This window comes from Dromiciops gliroides, chromosome 3 (assembly GCF_019393635.1).
Source record: "Dromiciops gliroides isolate mDroGli1 chromosome 3, mDroGli1.pri, whole genome shotgun sequence".
Lineage (NCBI taxonomy): Eukaryota > Metazoa > Chordata > Mammalia > Microbiotheria > Microbiotheriidae > Dromiciops > Dromiciops gliroides.
The window spans coordinates 354,611,757-354,633,458 of NC_057863.1; the positions used below are offsets into that span (position 1 = coordinate 354,611,757).

The following is a 21,702-nucleotide window of genomic DNA, read 5'->3' on the forward strand; positions in this document are numbered from 1 at the left end:
ACATGGTTGGAAAATTCAAACACCAGTGTGTGTGACACACACACACACACACACACACTCCACATCCTCACAACATATGCTTTACAAAAGCAACTGTTTCCTCTTTGTTTGAATTGGTCATATTTATTTGCCTATGCACATGCCCAAAGATCTTTGATATGAGCATATTGGTAACTAGAGTGATTTAGGGCAACTCTTGAGAGCAAATCTATTCTATTCTATTTAACATTTTGTTATAGAGAGGCAGCATTATAGTCAGGGTTCAAACTTCCTGCCTCTGTACAACCCTGGTAAAGTCTCAGAGTCCCCGGCAACTTTCTAAGGCTATAGGTCATTGTCCATTTGAATCAGTGAAGAGAGATTCCACACCAGGGAGGCGGTCCCTTCAAAAATGAAATTAGAGACCTTTCTCACCAAGACCCAACAAAATAAAAATAACAACAACGACGACGAAGTCTTGTTTCCCATCTGTAAGTCCCGCCTCTTCAATCAGAATATAAACTTTCAAGGGCACAAACCCTTTCATGGTTTTTCAGAATGGCTGTTAGTGATTTGATGCTTTTACTCTCTAGAGTGGTTATATGTAGACAGTAGGTGTCCAATAAATGTCCTCTGACTTAGTGATACTTTCTCCTGAAAAAACAGAATATGCTCTCCCCTGACTGCCTTCATTTCTTCTCTATACATCTCTATAGGGTAAAACTGTCTGCTGTAGAGGTGAAAAAACCAGAAAGCCAGAGAGTGCTTTCCTCAAGTTCATACAGCAAGTAGGCTCCAGAAATAAAACTACCCCCTAGATCTAATGATCCCAGAAGACCAGGCCCTCTCTACCAGCTTAAATTAAATAGACCTGGGCTAGAATTAAAAGCAAAGGGAAGGGAGGGGGGTCAAACTAAGAGCCCCGGGCTGGAAGGGCACACCAGGGGTGTAAAGAGACTGCTCCGAATCTCTGGTTCATGGGGTGAAATATCTGCAGGGGACTAAACACTGCTGCTGGCTGCCTGCCTTCTCCACCTGACCTTCTCTTTCTCGAACTTGGGCAGAAAGTTGTTTATACCTGTTTCCTAAGGAAGAGGGAAGGGGAGGCAGGAGGGAGAGAAAAGGGAGGGAAGAGAAGAAGGGAGGGAGGAAGACATAGGGAATGAGAGAAGGAGGAAGAGAAAGGAAGAGGGAGAGAAAGATGCAGGGAGAGGGGATACTGATAGGGAGAGGGAAGAATGGAGAGGAAAGAAAGGAAAGGGAGAGAGAGAGAAGGAGGGAAATGAAAGGAAGGAGAGAGTGTGTTATAGAGGAGAATATGTAGAGGGTAACACAGAGAGGTACTTTTCTTACTTTTCTTTTCTTACCAAATCAAGGCAACCAACAACAAGCTATTCATATTCATTCAATGGCTTGACTCCAGGATTCCAAAGTCTATTCTAAAGATAATTTAAAATGCAAAGAGAGGTAGTGTAGCATTGTGGGTAAAATGCTGGACTTAAAGTCATAAAGATCTGAGTTTGAATCCATTCTTTATCTGTGTGACTACAGACAAGTTACACTTCTCTGGGCCTTAGACAACTCTTTAAGACTAAAATAAGAAGAGAGAAGTTGGAACATTTTTTTTTTCTTAATCGATGTCAAAATTTGTTTCTACAGGTAATTTGGAAAACAATAAAATTCTAAATAAGAAAAAAACTAAAATAAGAAGAAAAATAAAAGCTAGCATTTATATGGTACTTTATGGTTTGCAAAGGGCTTTAACAAGTCCTTGACAGCATGAAATTAAAGTAAAAATGTCCCGATTTTCTAAATCACTTTTGGGGGGGGGGCAGGGCAGGGCAATGAGGGTTAAGTGACTTGACCAGGGTCACACAGCTAGTAAGTGTCAAGTGTCTGTGGTCATATTTGAACTCAGGTCCTCCTGAGTCCAAGGCTGGTGCTTTATCCACTGCACCACCTAGCTGCCCTTAATAATGCTTGTTTTAAAGTGATTTAGAGATGGCAGCTAGGTGGTGCAGTGGATAAAGCACCAGCCTTGGACTCAGGAGGACCTGAGTTCAAATATGACCACAGACACTTGACACTTACTAGCTGTGTGACCCTGGTCAAGTCACTTAACCCTCATTGCCCTGGGAAAAAAAAGCATTATTTCATCCTCATCTTCTTGCTATGTTTCCCGCAAGTCCAGTGCCTGACATGGCACTGTGCAAATAAACCCACCAGAGGATTTAATATGTTACTGTCACTGGTACTTACAGTCCATTAGGTATCTTTTAAAAACGCATTCATCTCCAGGGAGGGGGATAAATGTATCTGTCATTGTACATGAGGTATTAACCCAGGAACAGTGGTTCTCTTACATGATTTTAATTTATTAATTTTACATGTCTAATTACCTTTCCAAATGCCTCATCACATTTTTCTCCTCTTTCATGAACAAGTTGCTACCTAGGATGACTCCATGTCAACTAGCAGATATTTTCCAGGGTTTTGTCTTATTTTAACCTAAGGTGAGGCAATCAGGATTAAGCGATTTGCCCAGGGTCACGTAGGTAATTAAGTGTCAAGTGTCTGAGGCCAGATTTGAACTCAGGTCCTCCTCTATCTACTGCACTACTTAGCTGCCCCTAAACTAAAAATTCTAATCTTGTTTAGCCTTTCCATGGCATTTGTTAAATGAAAAATGTCTGTCCAAATGCCACTGGTTTCACCAAATGGTAGCTCTGAATGTCTGTAAGGGGCGTTGGCCACTGCCATCTCTGGTTTATAATCATAGAAGCTAGAAAGGTCACATTTGCAGTCTCAACTGGGCCTCTCCCTCAGTACAGCAAGGCAATCTTCTTAACATCTTCTGACTTTCTAGGCTGACTTCGAGGCTCAACTAAGATCTCATTCTATACAAGATGCTTTTCCCACTGTCTCTTCCTAATTCCACCCCATTCCCCCACTGGAAGTATCTTCCCTCTGAGGTTACCTTCCTCATTCATTCAATTCATTCATTCATTCATTAGTTTGCTAGGTTGTTCATTCTCTCCCTCTTCTCTTTCCCTTTCCACATATATGTGTGTATGTGTGTGTGTGTGTGTGTATACACATATATATGTGTGTAGGTATATTTTTATGTGTTGTGTATGTAAATATATCTACACATACACATTAATCTATTTATATATAATACAGGTAATACACATGCATACACACACATGTGTGTATCTTGTACATCTTTAGTCATTTGCATGTTGTCTCCCCCATCAGAATGTGAGCTCCCTAAGGGCAAAGACTCTGTTTTTGCCTTTGCTTGGATCCCCAGAGCTTACCACAGTGCCTGGTAGATAAGGAATGCTTAATAAAACACTTGTTTAGGTGATCTGGAAGCAAAGATTGGATGAGAAAACTCCACTCTAGAGATTTTCTGTTAGTTCCTATTCTTTCCCTTATTTTTTTTAACGCACTTTGAATGATACTCCAGAGGTGGCCAGGGTCGAGTTTAAATGAGGTTAAAAGTATCTGGCAGGACTAGATAGAAAGAGCTGATTTGTATGGAAAGATTAAAAATGTCCCTCAGAGTGGCAAGGAGTGAATTATGGACTAAGAGCACACCAGTGCTGGAAAGGACCTGAGAGATCACCAAATTCAATGCTGTGGTTTTATGGATGAAGAAACTGAGGTCGTGAGAGGTATAATGGTTTTCCCAACATCACACAGCCAGTTAGGGGGCAACCCCAAGCCATAATAGGGGTTTCCTGATTCTGAATCCAGAGCTCTTTCTGCTGCATCATGCTGCCGGAGTGGTCAAGATAAAACGCAAAGAATGGGGGACTTAGAGTGTGTAACACAGTCTATTACCTAATGAGCCACTCTTTTGACCTGGGGCCAATCTTTCCTGCCTCAGCAAACCCAGCCACAGCAGCTGATTAACAGCAAAAGAGGTTTTGCCATTAGCCAAACATGAGCAGGGCCTTTCTTCTCTCCAGATGAATTATGACAATGAAAAGAAAGTATGGCCTCATTGCCTCTAGAAGGTTCCATTGTTTAAAAGTGCACAAGGGCTGAAGCTAACTGAAGGTCAGCCTGTCCTGACCTATTTTCTTTGGCTATTTGGTCACAGCTTAACTTCTTGTAGGAAATGGAAAGTCATGCGCACACATCTTAATGAGCTCCCATCTGACCTCAGACTATTTCAGGAAGTGGGAGAGAGAGAGAATCCTCTTAGAAAAGTTTGGAAGGGCAGCTCCTAGAACAAGACTTCAGTTGAGAGAGGGAAGAGCTATAAATTTCCCCCTATCAGTACTGCCAGAAAAAAGGGGGAGGGTGTAGATGGCAAACCCCACCCTGAGAAATGAAGTCATTAATTCATTTCCAAGCGCAGGCATGTGCTGCCGAAACACAAGTTTGAGCGATTTGGTGATGTTAACAAGTTATTCAATCATCCAGCAATTTGCAAACAGAAATGCCTAAGTGCTTCCCACTAATTTGTAAACTTGTCACACATCCAAACAGGGGTTTCCTAATGATGGTCATGCCTTTCACGGCCTGACAATGGCTCTGTCATGGGGCTTGTTTTCTTCACCCTGCTGTGGGCCCAGAGACACACAGAGACTCTAAGCTGCGGGTCCTGGCTCGCCAGCCCTGATTGTACTCGAAAAACATTCTGGCAAATTCCAACAAGATGTGCCACTTGTAAGGAGTTCAACAACAACAACAGTGGGAAGCTACTCGTATTCTGTCAGATTCTCCTGGTTAAGCACTTTAGGAAATTCCACTGACTCTTACAGGTCAAAAAGCTGACACTAAACTGCCCACATTAAAGAATGGAAGCAGAGGGGCAGCTAGGTGGCACAGTAGATAGAGCAACAGTCCTGGAGTCAGGAGGACCTGAGTTCAAATCTGACCTCAGACACTTAACTAGCTGTGTGACCCTGGGCAAGTCACTTAACCCCAATTGCCTCACCAAAAAACAAAACAAAACAAAACAAAAACAAATAAGCAAACAAAAAAAGAATGGAAGGGGGGGGCAATCAGATATTTGTTGAGAACTTACTATGTTTATGGCACTGCACTAGGCACTATGGAGAAACATACAAGTCCTCCTCCAAAAGGAAATAAATCTAAAACAATGAATAATACAGAAGCTACTTATGTGTAAATTTCAGGCGCATTACATAATGAGTGTGTAGGAACAGTGGGGATAAGTATAGTCTTATTTTTCCCATTTATATTTTTAGTTAGGTGAAAATTAAAATTAGTTGGGATTCTCTGAGTCCCCCAGGGCTGAGCAGGATGACAAGGCTGATCAGGTATACTAGGAGGTGTAGAAAAGCTGAATTTTAAAGTTGTCCTAATATACAAAGTGGGTAATCCACATTCATGTACATTTAAATGAAAGCTGATGGTATCACCTAATGATATGCGATGATAATAATCACCTAATTCTGCTTGAATTATCAGGAATCTCTGGCAGTATATATGTTTAGATTTCCCACTTTGGAATATATAACCTAGTCTCTCTGTTCTGTTCTTGGGGGGTGGGGGCGCGGAATAGGGGGTTAAGCCTTTTAAACCACTGATGAACAAGGACACCCATGGATCCTTGGGTCCAGAAGCCACTCACCTGTGCAGTTGGCCTCATCAGACCAGTCCCTGCAGTCATTGTCACCATCACACACCCAGGAGGAGCGGATGCACATTCCTGAGCTGCAGTTGAATTCATCACTTCGACACTGGTGAGCTTCTAAAGGGGGGAGAGAGCAGAACAATGATATGAGAACAAAAGTAATCCCTGATCAGGTCAGACTAATGAACCCTGATAGAGCATCTATTAAAGCACAGTTCGACTTCATGATGGGTTCAAGACGAGCCTAAACTTTACTTCCTTAACATAAACCATTATGGGATCTATTCTCCATGAGTTCATATAAATTTGTCTTGAAATGATTTACTGTCCATATCACTTAAGGACAATGCACTCATTATTACCCAGTATGAAAAAGGGCTGACAGGCTTGAGACCTTGGTTACCAAACAGCAGGATGCCACTGTGTGTCAGGAGTGATGAAGGAAGAAGAGGAGAGGGTGTCAAGCATAGCCCCCTGCCTTGCTGGTTCTTAGATTATTGCTTTTAACCTGTATCATCTGAAAGGTGGTACTCAAAGAACAGGAGTCGGAAGATGATGCTTGTCCTCTTCAAACACCATCAATACAACCGTGCCTTGTAAAAATCAGTCTGGATAGGGTGATGTCAACTAGAACAACAAGTACACAATCTCCACCTTCAAGGTGCTTCAGGTGGTGGAAGGGAAATATTCTAACCCCAGATTCACCTTGGCTAGAGGACCTAATCTCTGGGAGGGAGCTGTGATCAGACAAAAATGAAGGGCACAGAGATTACAGGGAAAGAACAATGCTGAGTCACCTGAAGATAGACTAGGTATGCTAAGGCTGAGGACTTTTTTAAACCTATTCCTGTGTCCAGTCAGGGTGCCAGTCAATGGGGTGAGGTGGCACCTGATGTGCGTCTGGGAGCTCCAAGCTGCTCCCCTTGTTCCCCGTCAGGTTCTTTGTGAGCCTCACAGATCTATTAGAGAGCTGCCCACCCCTCCCCACCCCCAGACACTTGGTGTGTATTTTGCATTTACCTATCTGTGTTCCTGTGGTTTTCTTCCAAAAGAATGTAAGCTCTCTGAGGGCAAGGGCTATTTCATTTTTAGCTTTGTATCTCCAACCCTGAGCATAGTGTCTGCCTGTACTAGGAATTGAATAAACACTTTATGTCTGCCTGTACTAGGAATTGAATAAACATTTTATGTATACAGTCTATATACACTAAGACTTCTTCACATTATTGGAGAATAAATGCACTATTAAAGACTCTGCCAATGCTCTATTAAAGTAGCCCTGGTAGGTCAGCGTGAGGAGGGAGGAAGAGGTAGTAGGTGCTACTGAAGAAGAGCCTGAGAGGCAGAAGGCTTGGCACCAAGCACCTTGCCTTGTACAGAGCATCTATTCAACCAACCACCTGATGGATGCTCAATCTCCTCAAGTGGCTATCTCTCCACCAGTGCAGATTTCAACCCATCTATACCTTCTCTCCCATGTAATTCTTTTTTTTTTTTTTGCAGGGCAATGAGGGTTAAGTGACTTGCCCAGGGTCACACAGCTAGTAAGTGTCAAATGTCTGAGGCCGGATTTGAACTCAGGTCCTCCTGACTCAAGGGTCGGTGCTTTACCACTGCGCCATTCTCCCATGCAATTCTAATCACAGCTTTGGAGCTGGAGGGATCTTACAGGCCATCAAGAGGCCATCCAACTAAGGTACAGAAAGATAAAGCCTTGCCAAAGGTAACACAGCTAATAAGTATTGGTAAGACTTGAACCCAGGTCTTCCTGACAAAACTCCAGCACAATATCCCCTGCACCATGTCGCGTGTTGCCCATCTCTACAAATTTTCCACAGACTGTCCATCCAACAGGCTGAGAGAGGGAGAGAGAGCCTTTCATATGTGTTTCCCGCCCCCCCCCCCCGCCCCATTTCACTGAGGGCAGTGCATCATTTGGGCTGTTCATCTTTTTATCACTCATCTTGTTCAGTCTGTGTCCTACCCCAAAAACATTCATCCTGGCTGATGTGATTTTCACCACTTCCACCATGTCCTCCTTAGCAGTACAATTCAACGTATTTACATTTGCTATATGCTTCTCCCTAGAGAAACCCCATGATTCTGATCCAACAGAGAGACGATGGTGTTCCATGGTGTTCATAGCATCACCAGGAAAATGCTTTTAAACAAAAATGGCCTTTTGTGGCAAGGAATAGTTTGAAATCCAGTGAAACTACAAAGTTGCAAAATGTCCCAGATGTGATTTAGCCCCATTTCCTCCTCCTATACATAGGATCATATGTTCAGAGTTAGATGGGATCTCTGAGGGCATGTGACACACCCTCCTTTATAAATAAGGAAGCTGAAGCACCTAGAGGTCAAATGACTTGCACAGAATCACATGGCTAGTAAGCATCTGAGGAAGCCTTGAAAGCCAAGTCTTCCTGATTCCAAGTTTAGCACTCTATTCACTATACCATACAGCCTTCTAAGAATGCATTCCATTTTGCTCCTTACTCAGAGTCCACCGGTCAAGTCTGTTCAACATATATACTTAAAGGGGCAGCTAGGTGCCGCAGTGGATAGAGCACTGGCCCTGGAGTCAGGAGTACCTGAGTTCAAATCCGGCCTCAGACACTTAACACTTACTAACTGTGTGACCCCGGGCAAGTCACTTAACCCCAGTTGCCTCACTAAAAAACAAAACAAAAAAACAAAAAAAACCCACCATATATACTTATAGTGACGGAATATCTTAATGGGCTGCCCTTCCTGTTACAATCTGGACTTGGAATGAAGGAAGGGGAAGCCAGGCATATTTAGCTACTTGTTTTTTGGGGTGTTTTTTTTGTTTGTTTTTTCAGTGGGTATAGTTTAGATCAGATACGGTTCTCTGTAGTATGCTAGTGACTCTTCCCAACGGCTAACCTCAACCTATGCTCTAATCAATTATTCCTTCAGGCAAGCTTACTCCTGCGCACATTTCTCAGCCAGGTGTGTAATAACTGGGTTATAAACAATGATTCCTTGAGAGAGCCAGCTCTTACAGAGGAGGACCCAAGTCATGTTTTGTTGTTGTTATTTAGTCATTTTCAGTCATGTCCAACTCCATTCAGGATTTTCTTGGTAGAGACACCGGGGTAGTTTACCATTTCCTTCCCCTTGCTTATTTTACAGATGATGAAACTGAGGCAAAAAGGGTTAAGTGACTTGCCCAAGGTCACACAGCTGACATGTGTATAAGGCCAGATTTGAACTCGACAAGATGAGTCTTCCTGACTCCAGGCTTGGCATTCTATGCACTGTGCCACCTAGCTGCCCACCCAAATCACATTAGACTCCCCATTAAACATGAAACAACTATCATCAGAGAACAAGCATGTGGTTGGTGTTTACAGTGTATTCCAAGCAAATCCACTCTCAGATAGGAAGGCACCTGGGGCTAGAGTATTCTCTACTGTCAAAAGTTTCTTTGGTCATATTCACTATGGCCATTCCTTATCCAGAGGGCGCATTCCTATCTCGACACCCAGACTTCCACCAGCCTCTCAAATATTTCACTTGCCATAAATAGTAAGATCTTGCTTTCATACAGAGTCTTTTTTCCTTTTAAACTTACTGAAAGGCAGGTAAATCAGGGACCCTTCTCTCCATTTTATAGATGAGGAAACTGAGGCCAAAGGAGGATGAACTTACTTTTTCAAGGTCAAAAATGCATTTGTGGCATAGCAAATCTCTAGGACCCACACCTTCCAACTCCCAGAGTAGTATTATTCATATAATTTGGATATGATGTCTCCACTGGATTTATATCCAAGTGAAATGGGGAAAATAACTTCAGTTAACTCTAGGTTGTATGGGTAGTGAAGTGGTTTTGCGGGTTTGTTTTGTTTTGTTTTGCAGGGCACTGGGGGTTAAGTGACTTGCCCAGGGTCACACAGCTAGTAAGTGTCAAGTGTCTGAGGCCGGATTTGAACTCAGGTACTCCTGAATTCAGGACCAGTGCTTTATCCACTGTGCCACCTAGCTGCCCCCAGCGATCCCTAACCCTAACCCTAACCCTAACCTTAACCCTAACCCTAACCCTAACCCTAACCCTAACCCTAACCCTAACCCTAACCCTAAACCACTTGGTTTTAGGTCTGGGTGTGGGGATGGGCTATCAAATTGGAATATAGCAGATTCTGAACCAGATATTGGAAGCCCTCTCTATCTATCCAACAACCCCAGGATATTATTCATTTCCAGAGGGGAGATATGGTCTATGTCAGGGGGATCTTCAGAAGTCAGTCCTCCCATTTTCCCTTACCACAGTGACTTTCATCACTATTGTCCCCACAATCATCCTCAAGGTCACATTTGTAGGACAGTGGGATGCAGGTCCCAGACTCCTGGCACCGGAACTGGCTGTCTAGATCACAAATGGTGGTAGCTAACAGGAAAGAAGACACAGGGAGGAGTTAGTTAGATGGTGTGACCAGGTCCAATACTGCCCACCGTCCCCAGCCCCTCTCCATCAGCTCTGGAGGAGGAGCACACAGGCTCTACACACTTGGTGCTTGTCAGGCAACAACACCTCTTGGAGACTGTGAGCATTCTAACTCACTTGCTGCCCACTCCTACCCCTACCTAAGGCTCCCACCACTATTTCTCTCTTCCTCCCCTGATTACTCAATTACCAGCTACCTGTGTCTCATTCTCTCACCTCCCATTTTCTCATCTCTCTCCTCCTCAACTCGGCCCTAACCCTGGTCCAACCCCACCCCACTCCACCCTTTAACTCTGCTTTCTGGAGTTCTCTTTCTACAATGCACCTTCTCCCAAGCTCCTTCAATTTCCATGCACTCAATGAGACCTGGCTTCCCCTTCCTTCATTCCAAGTCATCTACTCCAGAGGCACTGACTACAACTTCACTCCTACCCCCTGACACACTGATCTTGGAGGGGCAGTTGGAATACTCCTTCCTCCCCACCTCCATTTCCAGGATCTTCCCTTACTGTCATTTCTCAGCAATCTCTCCTCCCTTTTCACTTCATTCATATCCTGGTGGCAGTTCTGTATCAATTCCCAAGGGATTCTGCCTTCTTGCCTAAGGAGCTCTGTGCCTGGCTCATCATCTTCCTCTCTTCCCCAACTCCTGCTCTAACACTGGGGGCTTTAATAGTCTACCTGATGTTCCTTCAAATGTCCCATGACCCAACTCCTTCACCCACCTCAACTACAAACAAAGACAGCCACATCACAGATCTCCCTGTACCCACAGATATTCCGTAGCCTTGTCCAAAAATTCTGACACCTCTCCAACATTCAGTACCTTCTCAGTCCTTCACGTTGCTCTGACTTCACTTTCTGCTCTTCCTATAATTTACCAACTCTCCTCTGTCTTCTCCTCTGGAATCCCTTACCCCACTGTTTTATGATCATTCATAACTCACCAAGCCCCAGGCCTGGGGTACTCTTACCAGCTGCACCCTCTAATGGTACTCACCTGGATGAAACTGCAAAACAGTGCTGACTGGGTACACTATAAATCCATGTCACCCAACTAAAACTGAGTCCTCACTGAAAGACAATCATTTTATACATCCCTTACTCACTATTTCACTCATCACAGGTATTATTCCAAACTTTCTCCTGTCTCTTCAAACCTCCCATACCTCCCCATCTCTTTCAGTTGAGGACCTTGTCTCATAGTTTACTAAGAAAATTGAGGCCAGTAAACATGAGCTCCCTCTTTTGCCCTTCTTTTCATCTCAACACACCTTGACATCATCCTCTACTCTCATTCCTCCCAGTCTTTTATAATGAGGTAAAGGCCAAACCCTCAATATATGCTCTTGATCATATCTTCTCCTATTTTCTCCAACTGACTGTCACCTCAATTATACCTACTCACCCTCTCTATTCATTTCTTCCCTATTGCCTTTAAAGGTGTCCAAGTATGCTCCATCCTTAAAAAAAACCTTATTAGAATCTACCATTCCTTCAAGCTATCATTCTAACTTTCTCAGCCAAATTTCTAAAAGAGATGACAATATTTATTGCCTCTACTTCTTTCCTCCCATTTAGTCTTAAATCCTCTGGAATCTGACTTTCAATTTCATCACTAAAATGAAACTGCTCTCTCCAGTTACCAGTGGTCTCTCGAATGGTGAATCCAACACAATTTGCTCAGTCCTCATCCTTCCTGACCAATCAGCTACATTTGACACTGTGGTCTCCCTCTCCTCCTGAACACTCTTGCCTTTCTGGGTTTCTGTATCACTATTTTCTCCTGGTTCTCCTACCACCTGTAGGAGAACTTCTCAGTCTCCTTTACTAGTTCATTACCTAGATCACAGTCCCAACTGTGGGTGATGTGCAAGGCTCTGTCCAAGAACCTCATCTCCCTCCATACTCTCATTCAACCTTACTGGAATCCACTGGCTTAATTACCTCCTTCATGCATGAACCTACATGTCCAGTCCCAGTCTCTCACTTGAGCTTCGGTCCCATATCATCCAGTGACCTATGGGACAATCCAAACCTATGCCAGACACATCTTAAATTCAACATGTCTGAAACTGAACCCATTGTTTTCCCTCCTAAACTCTCCCCTCTTTCCAAACTTCCCTATTTCGACCAAAGGCACCACCATCCTTGCAGCCTCTCAGGTTTGTAACAACAGTGTCATCTTCTTCTTCTCTTTATTACTCTCCTTCACCCCACACAGCCAATAGGGTACCAAATCTTGCCATTTCTACCTTTGCATCTCTTGCATCTGACCCTCCTCCCTCTATTCACGGTCACCACCTTAGTTCCAAACCTCAGCGCCTCTCAGCTAGATAATCACTGCAACAGCCTCCTAATTGGTCTCCCTGTCTCAAGTCTCTCCCCACTGCAGTCGACCCTCTCTCTACACAGAGGGCTGCTAAACTGCACCATGCCGGCCAAATCCAGCCCCCATCTTTGTATAGCTCACGAGCTAAGAATAAGAATGATTCTTACATTTTAAAAGGAAGTTTTATTGCTTTTAAAAATAAATAACCAGGGTAGCTAGGTGGTGCAGTGGATAAAGCACCGGACCTGGAGTCAGGAGGACCTGGGTTCAAATCCAGCCTCAAACACTTGGCACTTACTAGCTGTGTGACCCTGGGCAAGTCACTTAACCCCCATTGCCCTGACCTCTCTATGAGGTTAAAACAATGCCCATTTTACAAATTTTAAAAAGTTATAAAAATAAATAAATAAATAATGCATAGATAAATGAATGAATGAATAAATAGACAGATAAGTAGATAAAAGAATAAATAAACAAACGAAGAAAGAAAGAAATAATCATTCTTAACCCATAGGCTATACAAAAACAGGCAGGCTAGATTTGGGGCCCTCAGGAAATACTTTGCTGATCCCCTTCTTCATAGAACAGGAGGGTTGTTGGGGGTTTTTACCCCTTACCTTATCATATGACACCTCTACTCAATAAATTCTATCCTGTTGCCTCTAAGTTAAAGGTAAAGATAAACTTCTCCAGTTAGTTTTTGGACCCCAACCTGCCTATCCAGACTTAGTGATTGACTGTGACTCCCTTCTCATACTATTCAATCCAGCCCAACTAACTCTTCTGCTTCATTTTCTTTCTCCAGAATTTTGCACTGGCTGTCCCCTGTGCATGGAGTTGACTTTCTTCACTTCACAGAATTCTTCTCTTCCTTAAAGATGCCTATCAGGTACCACTTTCTGCATCAAGTAATTTTTTATTCCCCCTCAAATGCTAGTGCCCCTCCTCTATTAATCTGTGTTTATTCTTGTGATACTCGGCTAGGATGCAGAATGAGATACAGCAAACCAGAATCACCCTGAGACACAAGCGGCATGCTGATGGCTAGGGACCTGGTGGCAGTGGTGGGCAGGACCCAGGGGGAGGGAGCTGGTTTCTGGCAGCTCTGATTTGGGGCTCCATAGCTTCTCTGTAACTGAGATGTGAGTGGGAGGCTGAGCCTGAATGTGATATGACAGGAGTAAAGGACACTCCTACAAACCCTCAAGGGCCTGGCACTTTCCTGCTGAGGGAGTGTGTTGGAGAGGGGAGGCCATCTCCTGAGAGCATCCTCCCTGCTTCCCTCCAGACCAATCCCCAGCTCCTCTTTCACCATCTTGCTAAGTACCCAAGAGGGCACAAAGGCAGCTGCCTGAGTCACTCCAGGTGTTCTTCCCATTTGTTGACAAAACATACACTCCATTCAATCTTGATAAGCATCACTTTTCCACGACTGGGAGGTAGAGATAAACCTTTATCTTGGCTTCCAGGCATCACTCTCTTACTTAATCTCCTCACCTTCCATTACCTCTCACTTCCCTGGCCTCAACTAATTACAGTTTCAAATTGAGAAGAGCAGAGGCTACCATTTCTCTGATAAGGAAGCCTTAGTCTCAGCTCTGGTTTCCTAGCAAGGTATCAGGGGATGTGACGTCTCAACCAAAACAGGAGGGGGCCAGAGCCAGCTCCATTTTTCACTCTGTGGTTTCATTAGCCTAGAGGATGTCCACATGAGGAAATTTCTTCTTTCAATAAGGGTCAGTACCTTTTCTGCAATACATATTCTTGGAACTGCCTTGAGTATAGAGAGTTCAGAGACAGGTCTTGAACCCAGGACTTCCTTGCTCCAATGTCAACTCTCCATCGATTATCTACCTGTCACCCAGATAATAAACTAAAATATCTGCTTGTAAATCAGTAGAGTCAACAGCAGAGACAAGAAAATTTAAGTCATCTATCCATGGGGCAGATCTTTTGAAAATGCACACCTTTTCCCTAACTAGAGCAAATAAAATATTTCAATTGATCAATTAAGTAGAAGCAAAACCCCAGCTAGCAACTCAGGGAGAACATGAAGTTACTATTTTGAAATGATTAATATCGCCGGGACAGAAGATAAAGCATAAACTTCTCAAAAGCAGGAACTATTTGGATTTTGATCTCTTTATCCCCAGTGCTTGGCAACAGGGGCTGCAATAGAGTAGGTGTTTAATAAATGTGTGGTGTTTGATCAATTGATTGATTGATCTTGTCCAGTCCCTTATTTTTAGAAACAAGTACACCTAATCTGCCCTGGAGGACTGCCTTTTATTTTTATTTTTAATTTTTTTGTGGGACAATAAGGGTTAAGTGACTTGCCCAGGGTCACAGCTAGTAAGTGTCAAGTGTCTGAGTCCAGATTTGAACTCAGCTCCTCCTGAATCCAGGGTCAGTGCTTTATCCACTGCGCCACCTAGCTGCCCCCAGGACTGCCTTTTAAAAAGTTCTCTCTCTAAATACCTGAGGAGGTGATGGTCAACGACCTGTCCCCACCACCTGCCTCAGCACCAACCGGTTGTTTCAGAAGTAATTCCAGTAGCTGATATAAATGTGTTCTGCTGTTGTGCAAAAGTAATTCAATCTCTGCTTTTCTTTAGTTCTAAATGGGAAATGCCTGCTTGCCCTATACTTAAACTAACCCTGGTCTCAGAAGATTCCTACCCAATGACGCTTTATCCTTCCAGCCTCTCCATGAGGTTAAAACAATGCCCATTTTACAAGCAGCAAAACTGAATCAAGAAAAGGTCAGTGACTTTCCAAGCTCAGTGAAAAGACTGTCACTCTTCACCTAGAGTTTTCCCAGCTCTGCGTTTTGTATTTTTTTGAAACATGTCTATTGAGACCAGGAAAAAGAACTATGAGGGAATTTGGTAAATAGTCCCAGGTAAAAAACGCCCCCCTCCCCAAAAAAGCATTTGTATCATCATATGAAATGTACAAGCTTTCTCCCTTACCCTCTGGAATAAGCAGTTCACCTGCCTCACTCCAGAGTGGTTAATAGGTCAGTAAGTGGATGGCACAGCCCACAACAATGACAACAGCCATATATAACCAACGTGAAGATAAACATCTAAGGCACATCAAGCTGTTGCTCAGTGACATGCATAAAAGCTGGTACTGTGTTTAAATCAGAAAAAAAATGTGGACATCTAGAGGTCAAATATTGGAAAAAGAGATGAAAAACGGATACATATCTCCCTCGATAAACTAGAAACGATTATAAATTGAAGTAAGTAGTGGCCCCTAATGCTGAGGACACTGCACCTAAGTATAATCTTGCTTCAAAGAAACAAGTAATTCTGGAGCTGTGACAGGCCTTAGGATTCAACCTCATCTAATATCCTCATTTTACAAAGAAGGAAACTGAGGCCTACAGAAACTAGGTACTTGCCCAAAGTCCCCAATTTGTTATAACCAAGCCCATCCCACATTGCAGTTCCTACAGTGCAGCTTCCATTAAACTGTGTTCGTGTTATACAGCTCTCTGAATAAATAATTCATCGTTATTATTTTAAGAACGATAAGTTTTTTGTACAAAAGGCATAATTGATTGGGGAAACACAGCAACATTTCATTCTTCTTTCTCTCCCCAGTCAGATTATCTTCATCGCCTTCACTGACTCTGTTTATATCTTCTAGGGACCAAACTAACTACACTGAATGTACACTCCTTAAGGGCGGAGACTGTTTTTGTTTTGTGTTGTATCTCCATCTCTAGCCACCAGGGGTTTAAGAAATGCTTGTTGTTGAGTCAATCAAGAATCACCTGAAAGGCACACCTGTCTACCTGATGGCCACAACCTGAACTGTAAGCCTAGAGAAACTAACCCATGTCCCTTGGAAATTCAACCCCATGAAAAGAAGGGAAACTTGGCAGCCCAACCAAGCCAGGCAACTCACGGCAATTCCTCTCGTCGCTCATGTCCCCACAGTCGTTGTCATAGTCACACCACCAAATACTGTTGATGCAATTGCCGTTGCTGCAGCGGTACTGGTTACGGAGGCAGGTGTTTTCTAACCAATCGAGGGAGGTGGAAGGGAAGGAAAACAAATCAAGCATCACAGTTATCACTACTGTGGAGTACACAGAACCAAAGGTCTATGGGGTTTGACTTTCTTATCTTCACCCCAGGACGACTATAGAATGTTGGGAGAAGGAGAGCAGCAGGAAACATATAGAGGGCAGGGGACATCTTTGTTTTTTTATTAATGAAAAGCAAAAGAAGATAAAGAAAACAAGAAAGGGTACAAGTACACCTGAGATGACTAATAATGATAGTGGCATTGGCCAGCAGGATCAGGGAAAACCAAGCCCCCTATAATAATATTGGGAAAGGTTTTCCTCACATTTAACACTTTAATGGGGACCCATAGCATCCTGTATATTTAAGAAAACATTCAATTTATTAACCTACTGGATTATTTGGCTTTTGTCTCCATATTCTACACACTGGCGTATGATTCTATATGTGTGTATTACTTTTAAAAATAAAACAATTATTCTCTATTTCCTACACAGGAAAAATACATGTCTTTTTTAGAAATTGGGCTGAGGCAACACATAGAGATCTTTGTCTTTCAATGGCCAGGTTGTATAGTGATAACAGATATTGAAAGGATATTGCTTACCCCCCATATGTGGGGCGGATTCTGATTGTTATATTTCAAATACCTTTGAGATGTCACAGAGAACCTAAGGATATGTGCTCTTTTTCAGTGGGGAAAAAAGGTTTCTCTTTTTTTTTCCTACTCATTTTTCTTAGGAAAGAGTCTGGAGTTCTACCATTGTCTACTTAGCTGCCCAGCCTCTAAGACTGCTGTGAGGGGGGAGCTTATGATTACAAAGAAAACACCAGCTGGAGCAAATGCAAAGGAGGAATTTTGGACATCAACACAGGCCCATCATGAAAAGGACCTGTCACCTGGTGGTTCAGCTCACTGCCATGGCAACACAAGGAGTGGGGGGTGGGGCTGGTTGTGCAGAGTCCAGACTTAGTGACCCATTGGTTAGAACTCAACGTGAGGCAAAATCCACAGTGTGCCTGGACCCGGAGGCCTTTTGTAAACACGGACAATGGCACTTTAGGGCATCTGTAGTGAAACAGAGAGCTGTCTCGAGTACCTGCCAGGTGAGAGTCATTATTCGAAGCTGGATTAGTGCAATCTAGCCAGGGAGGTGGGGAAAGAACGGTAAAAAGGTCAGGGGTCAGAGTGGGAAAATGAGGGGTCTAATTCCTACATTAAGCAGAAAAGAGGGATCTCATTTTGGAGTTGTCTGAGACTGCGAGGGAAGTACTGCAGATTTGGAAACTAAGGCTTGTTCTAAGGCAGAGAGTCTACTCTAGAGTTTCAAGAAAAAGGGGAAAAGGTTGCGGGCAAGGGGAGGAAAAGAAGGGAGCAGAGCCAAACCGGAGATACAAAGGAGCCTCACCTTCTTTGACACAGGTATTATTCTTCATCTCATAGCCCCTAGGGCAGTCACACCTCAGCTCCCCAGATGGAAGGATGCTGCTGGATACACCCTCGGGACACTTGCAACTCTTGCTGTGGTTGGCTTTGGGCAAACACAGCAGGCTGCAGGGCTTGGATACGCAGGCGTTGCTTCCTGGGTGGAGGAAAAGAGGTAGCAATAGGGTAGGTTATTCAACGAAACTGAATGATGAATAGGATCTGGGGTCCCCTAAAGCTCCCAAGTCCTGCCCAGACAGAGGTGGCACAGTAACAAAATGAGAAGCCTGGCAGATCAGAGTGGTTAAGTGACTTCCCTAAAATCACACAGCTTAAAAATAGCAGAAGTAGAATCTTTCATCTTCTCTTTAGTCTTCTTTGCACTATACTGACTGCCAGACTTTCAATTCAAGAAACTCATCACTAGGATAATTAAGCAGCTTCTGGTCTAAATGAAGCACACCAAATATCTTAAGATTGTGGTAAGAGAAATACAGTTATCCCTTCCACATTTCTGGGGTTAGAGGCATGGAGCCTCTGCAATCTGGAAAATCTGAGTCAAATGTTTTGGCCCTCCCTTTGTACCAGAGAAGAAGTCTGAATTGATCATGGTATTAAAAGATAAAATATGTTGTTGTTATACAAAACTATACATACACATATAATGCATTTCTCAGTATCTAAACCTCTTCTGTATCATCTGCGAGCCTTCACGTGTCATCTGCAGCTTCTGCAAAACTCTCCAAAAAATTTCCATTTTAATTTCTTATTGCCAACCTGAGATATATCAAAACTGCAATGGGGCAAGTCGTGATATGGAAGGGATAACTGTATTTTGGTAGCATTTGTAATGATAAGTATTTAAAGCATGGCATATCACAAAGTCATGGAAGATCTGACCAAATTCAAGATCTGCATCTGAATCCTGCCTCCAATACTTACTAACTGTGTGATGCGAGGCATTCATTTAACCTCCCTGTGCCTCTGTTTTTTTATTCTGTAAACTGAGAATAAACAGTAGTGCTAATCTCCTGGGTTCGTTTGGAGATTAAAATGCATGTAAAGCCCTCTATAAACCTTAAGTCACTAAATAAAGCGATCTATTATTGTTGTTGTTGTTTCCAAAATACAAAGGGAAAGAACCCCCTGCTGTTTAACACCTACATATTTTCCTAAGGCCCAACTTAAAAATAATATATCACATTTACATATCAATTTAAAATTTACAATTCACTTTCTATCAAAATAATCTTCTGAGATGGGTGGTACAAGAACTACTATAATCCCATTTTAGAAATGATTCGACTAAAGCACAATAAATGATTTGTCTAGGGCTACATAGCCAGTAAATGTCAGCTGACCCATCAGAGCATCATTAGGCTATTGCTCCCCTCCTATGACACACCCTTTGTCATTGCGCAGGTAGACCCCAGACATGGGGAGATGGGAGGTAGGCACTTTTTGACACCACTACCATAGACCCCCTCACCCCTTCTTCCCCTGCATATAAGGTTATGGGAGGCCGGTCTCCACAGATTTCCACAAGCCCCCAATCTTTGCTGGTTCGAGAATCAACCCCATGTGTAATAGTAATCATGTGAGAAGCACTTTGGTACAGCTGGTGTGAATAGTAACCCGCTGACAGGATCCAGGTCTGGTAACCTGTGAATATGATGGCCTTTCATTATGGAATTTGTTATTGGTTAGACAAAAAAGAAAGAGAAAAGGTGAAACAGCAGTGATGCCTGATGTTGCTTCCATCAAAAGATAGTCAGCATCATGATATGGAGATCGGAGTAATTGATACTGTCCTAAACACCGCAAACACAAAACATTCGAGGAACAACTGAGACCAACAATATGTAAGTTATAACCCAAAGGGTTTGGGCAATCACAAATTAGCCTATCGCTAGAGTAGGATTTCCAGTTGCTTAGAAAGCAAAAGTGTCCAAGGTGGGGTGGGGGGTGTCAATATCACAGGTTGGATCCACACATGGACCAGTGGGCCATGATTGCACACTTCTCCTCTCACTCTAGGCAATCATTTCATATACACATGACACTTGTTACAAGAGAAGCTGGAAAGAAAGAATGAGAACAAAACAGGGAAAACAGGGTAAATAGAAAAAACACTAAAAAACCATGGCCTAATTAATGGTAGTCAATAGCATTAACTTCATCAACCAAAGATGGGGACACGGCTCTAACATGATATCTTTCTGAAAAGCAACAAAATAAAGAATAGCAGCATTATGCGGGAGCATAAAGACACATGCTTGGTATTTTGGGTTGTTTGATGTTCAAACAGTAGCACCAGAATTTGAAATAAATATAAAGCCTCACAAGGTAAAAGCTTTGAAGGGGACAATATTCAACTCATTGTAGAAGTTCTGATATGTTTCTATAAAAAAAATAAATGGTTACTCTAAATTCATGCCATGTACATACAGGCAAAAAAACATCAGCTCATCATCACCAAATATCCAGAGTTAACAAATACATTAAATGAAGTGTTGATTACACACTGGAATAGATTCAAAAAGCAATGCTTCTATACTTGTCATATCACCAGGAGATTTCTGATTCCAATAACAGACCCTTGACTGACAGCAAGGCCCAAAATGCTGAAATGTGTGAAGATTAGACTAATTTCAGTAATGACACTAAAAATATACAGCCATTTGTGTCTAAGATTGTGCATCTTGTGATAGCAATATCTTAGGAACAAAGATTTAGAGATGGAAAGAAACTTGGAGATCTAGTTCATTTTACAGTTGAGGAAACTGAGGCCCATATACTTTTTTTTTTTTTAGTGAGGCAATTGGGGTTAAGTGACTTGCCCAGGGTCACACAGCTAGTAAGTGTTAAGTATCTGAGGCCGGATTTGAACTCAGGTACTCCTGACTCCAGGGCCGGTGCTCTATCCACTGCGCCATCTAGCTGCCCCTGGCCCATATACTTTTAATGATTTACAAAAGGTCATAGAACTAGGATTCAAGCGCACATTTAGATCCACAGGATTTAAAAGCTGGAAAATCCTCACAGATTATATATCCCAACCCCCTCATTTTACTGATTAGTTATCTGAAACTCCAAGAGCACTTGTCCACTATCACACCAGTAGCAAGTGGAAGTCGATGAGGACTCAAACTCAGAGTCTTTTTTATTAAGAATCGTACACTGTTCTTGGCGTCCCCTAAAGTAACAGTAGGCAGCCTGCTAGTCTATGAATGGGAAATGATTCTGAACCAGGATGAGCTATACTGGCAACCAGATGCCAGCAGAGGTGGCAACATCTTCAGTTTGCTACTAAGCCAGAAGGGTCCTAGGTTTGGGCTGACTGTCACTGGAAGGTTGTCTGCTTGGTTATTTCAGGATGGCCATAACAACACACCTGTTGTTATGTTCTAACTGTGTGGAATGATGCTTAGAAAGAGACAGTACTTAGTAAATGAGTGCTGGTTGACTGAATGCTATGTTTTGACCACATGAATTTTCCCACTGTGACCTCAGGGAGGAGCTAAGGAACAAGCCATAACCTTGAGCATCTTCCATGATTCTAAAGAACTGAAAGGTGAATTATTTGGGGAGCAAACTGAAACACATATATTTTATGGACATAGTGAATGCAGGAATTTGTTTTGTTTGATACTGCATAGTTGTTACAATAGCTTCATTTTATTTTTTTCAATGGGGAGAGAAGTAGGAGAGAAATAAATTTTTTATTAAAAAAATAAATTTTAATTTTAAAAAAGGGTATGGTATGCCCAGGTGATATGAAAATAAACTGATGACATTAGCGGGCTATCAGCTCAAAATGATGAATCTGTACCAGGC

At 42.7% G+C, this 21,702-nt stretch overlaps 1 protein-coding gene across 1 annotated transcript in view; it reads right to left on the minus strand.

Annotated features, from left to right (window-relative positions):
* The window catches only part of SORL1 (sortilin related receptor 1), a 217,857-nt gene that overhangs the window by 47,057 nt on the left and 149,098 nt on the right, over window positions 1-21,702 (minus strand). The window contains exons 22-25 of the mRNA XM_043991946.1: window positions 17,849-18,022; window positions 16,318-16,431; window positions 9,888-10,010; window positions 5,594-5,713 (exon numbers count right to left, since the gene is read on the minus strand). Of these exons, the coding sequence (XP_043847881.1) occupies window positions 5,594-5,713; window positions 9,888-10,010; window positions 16,318-16,431; window positions 17,849-18,022 (531 nt within the window). The remainder of the gene's footprint in view (window positions 1-5,593; window positions 5,714-9,887; window positions 10,011-16,317; window positions 16,432-17,848; window positions 18,023-21,702) is intronic.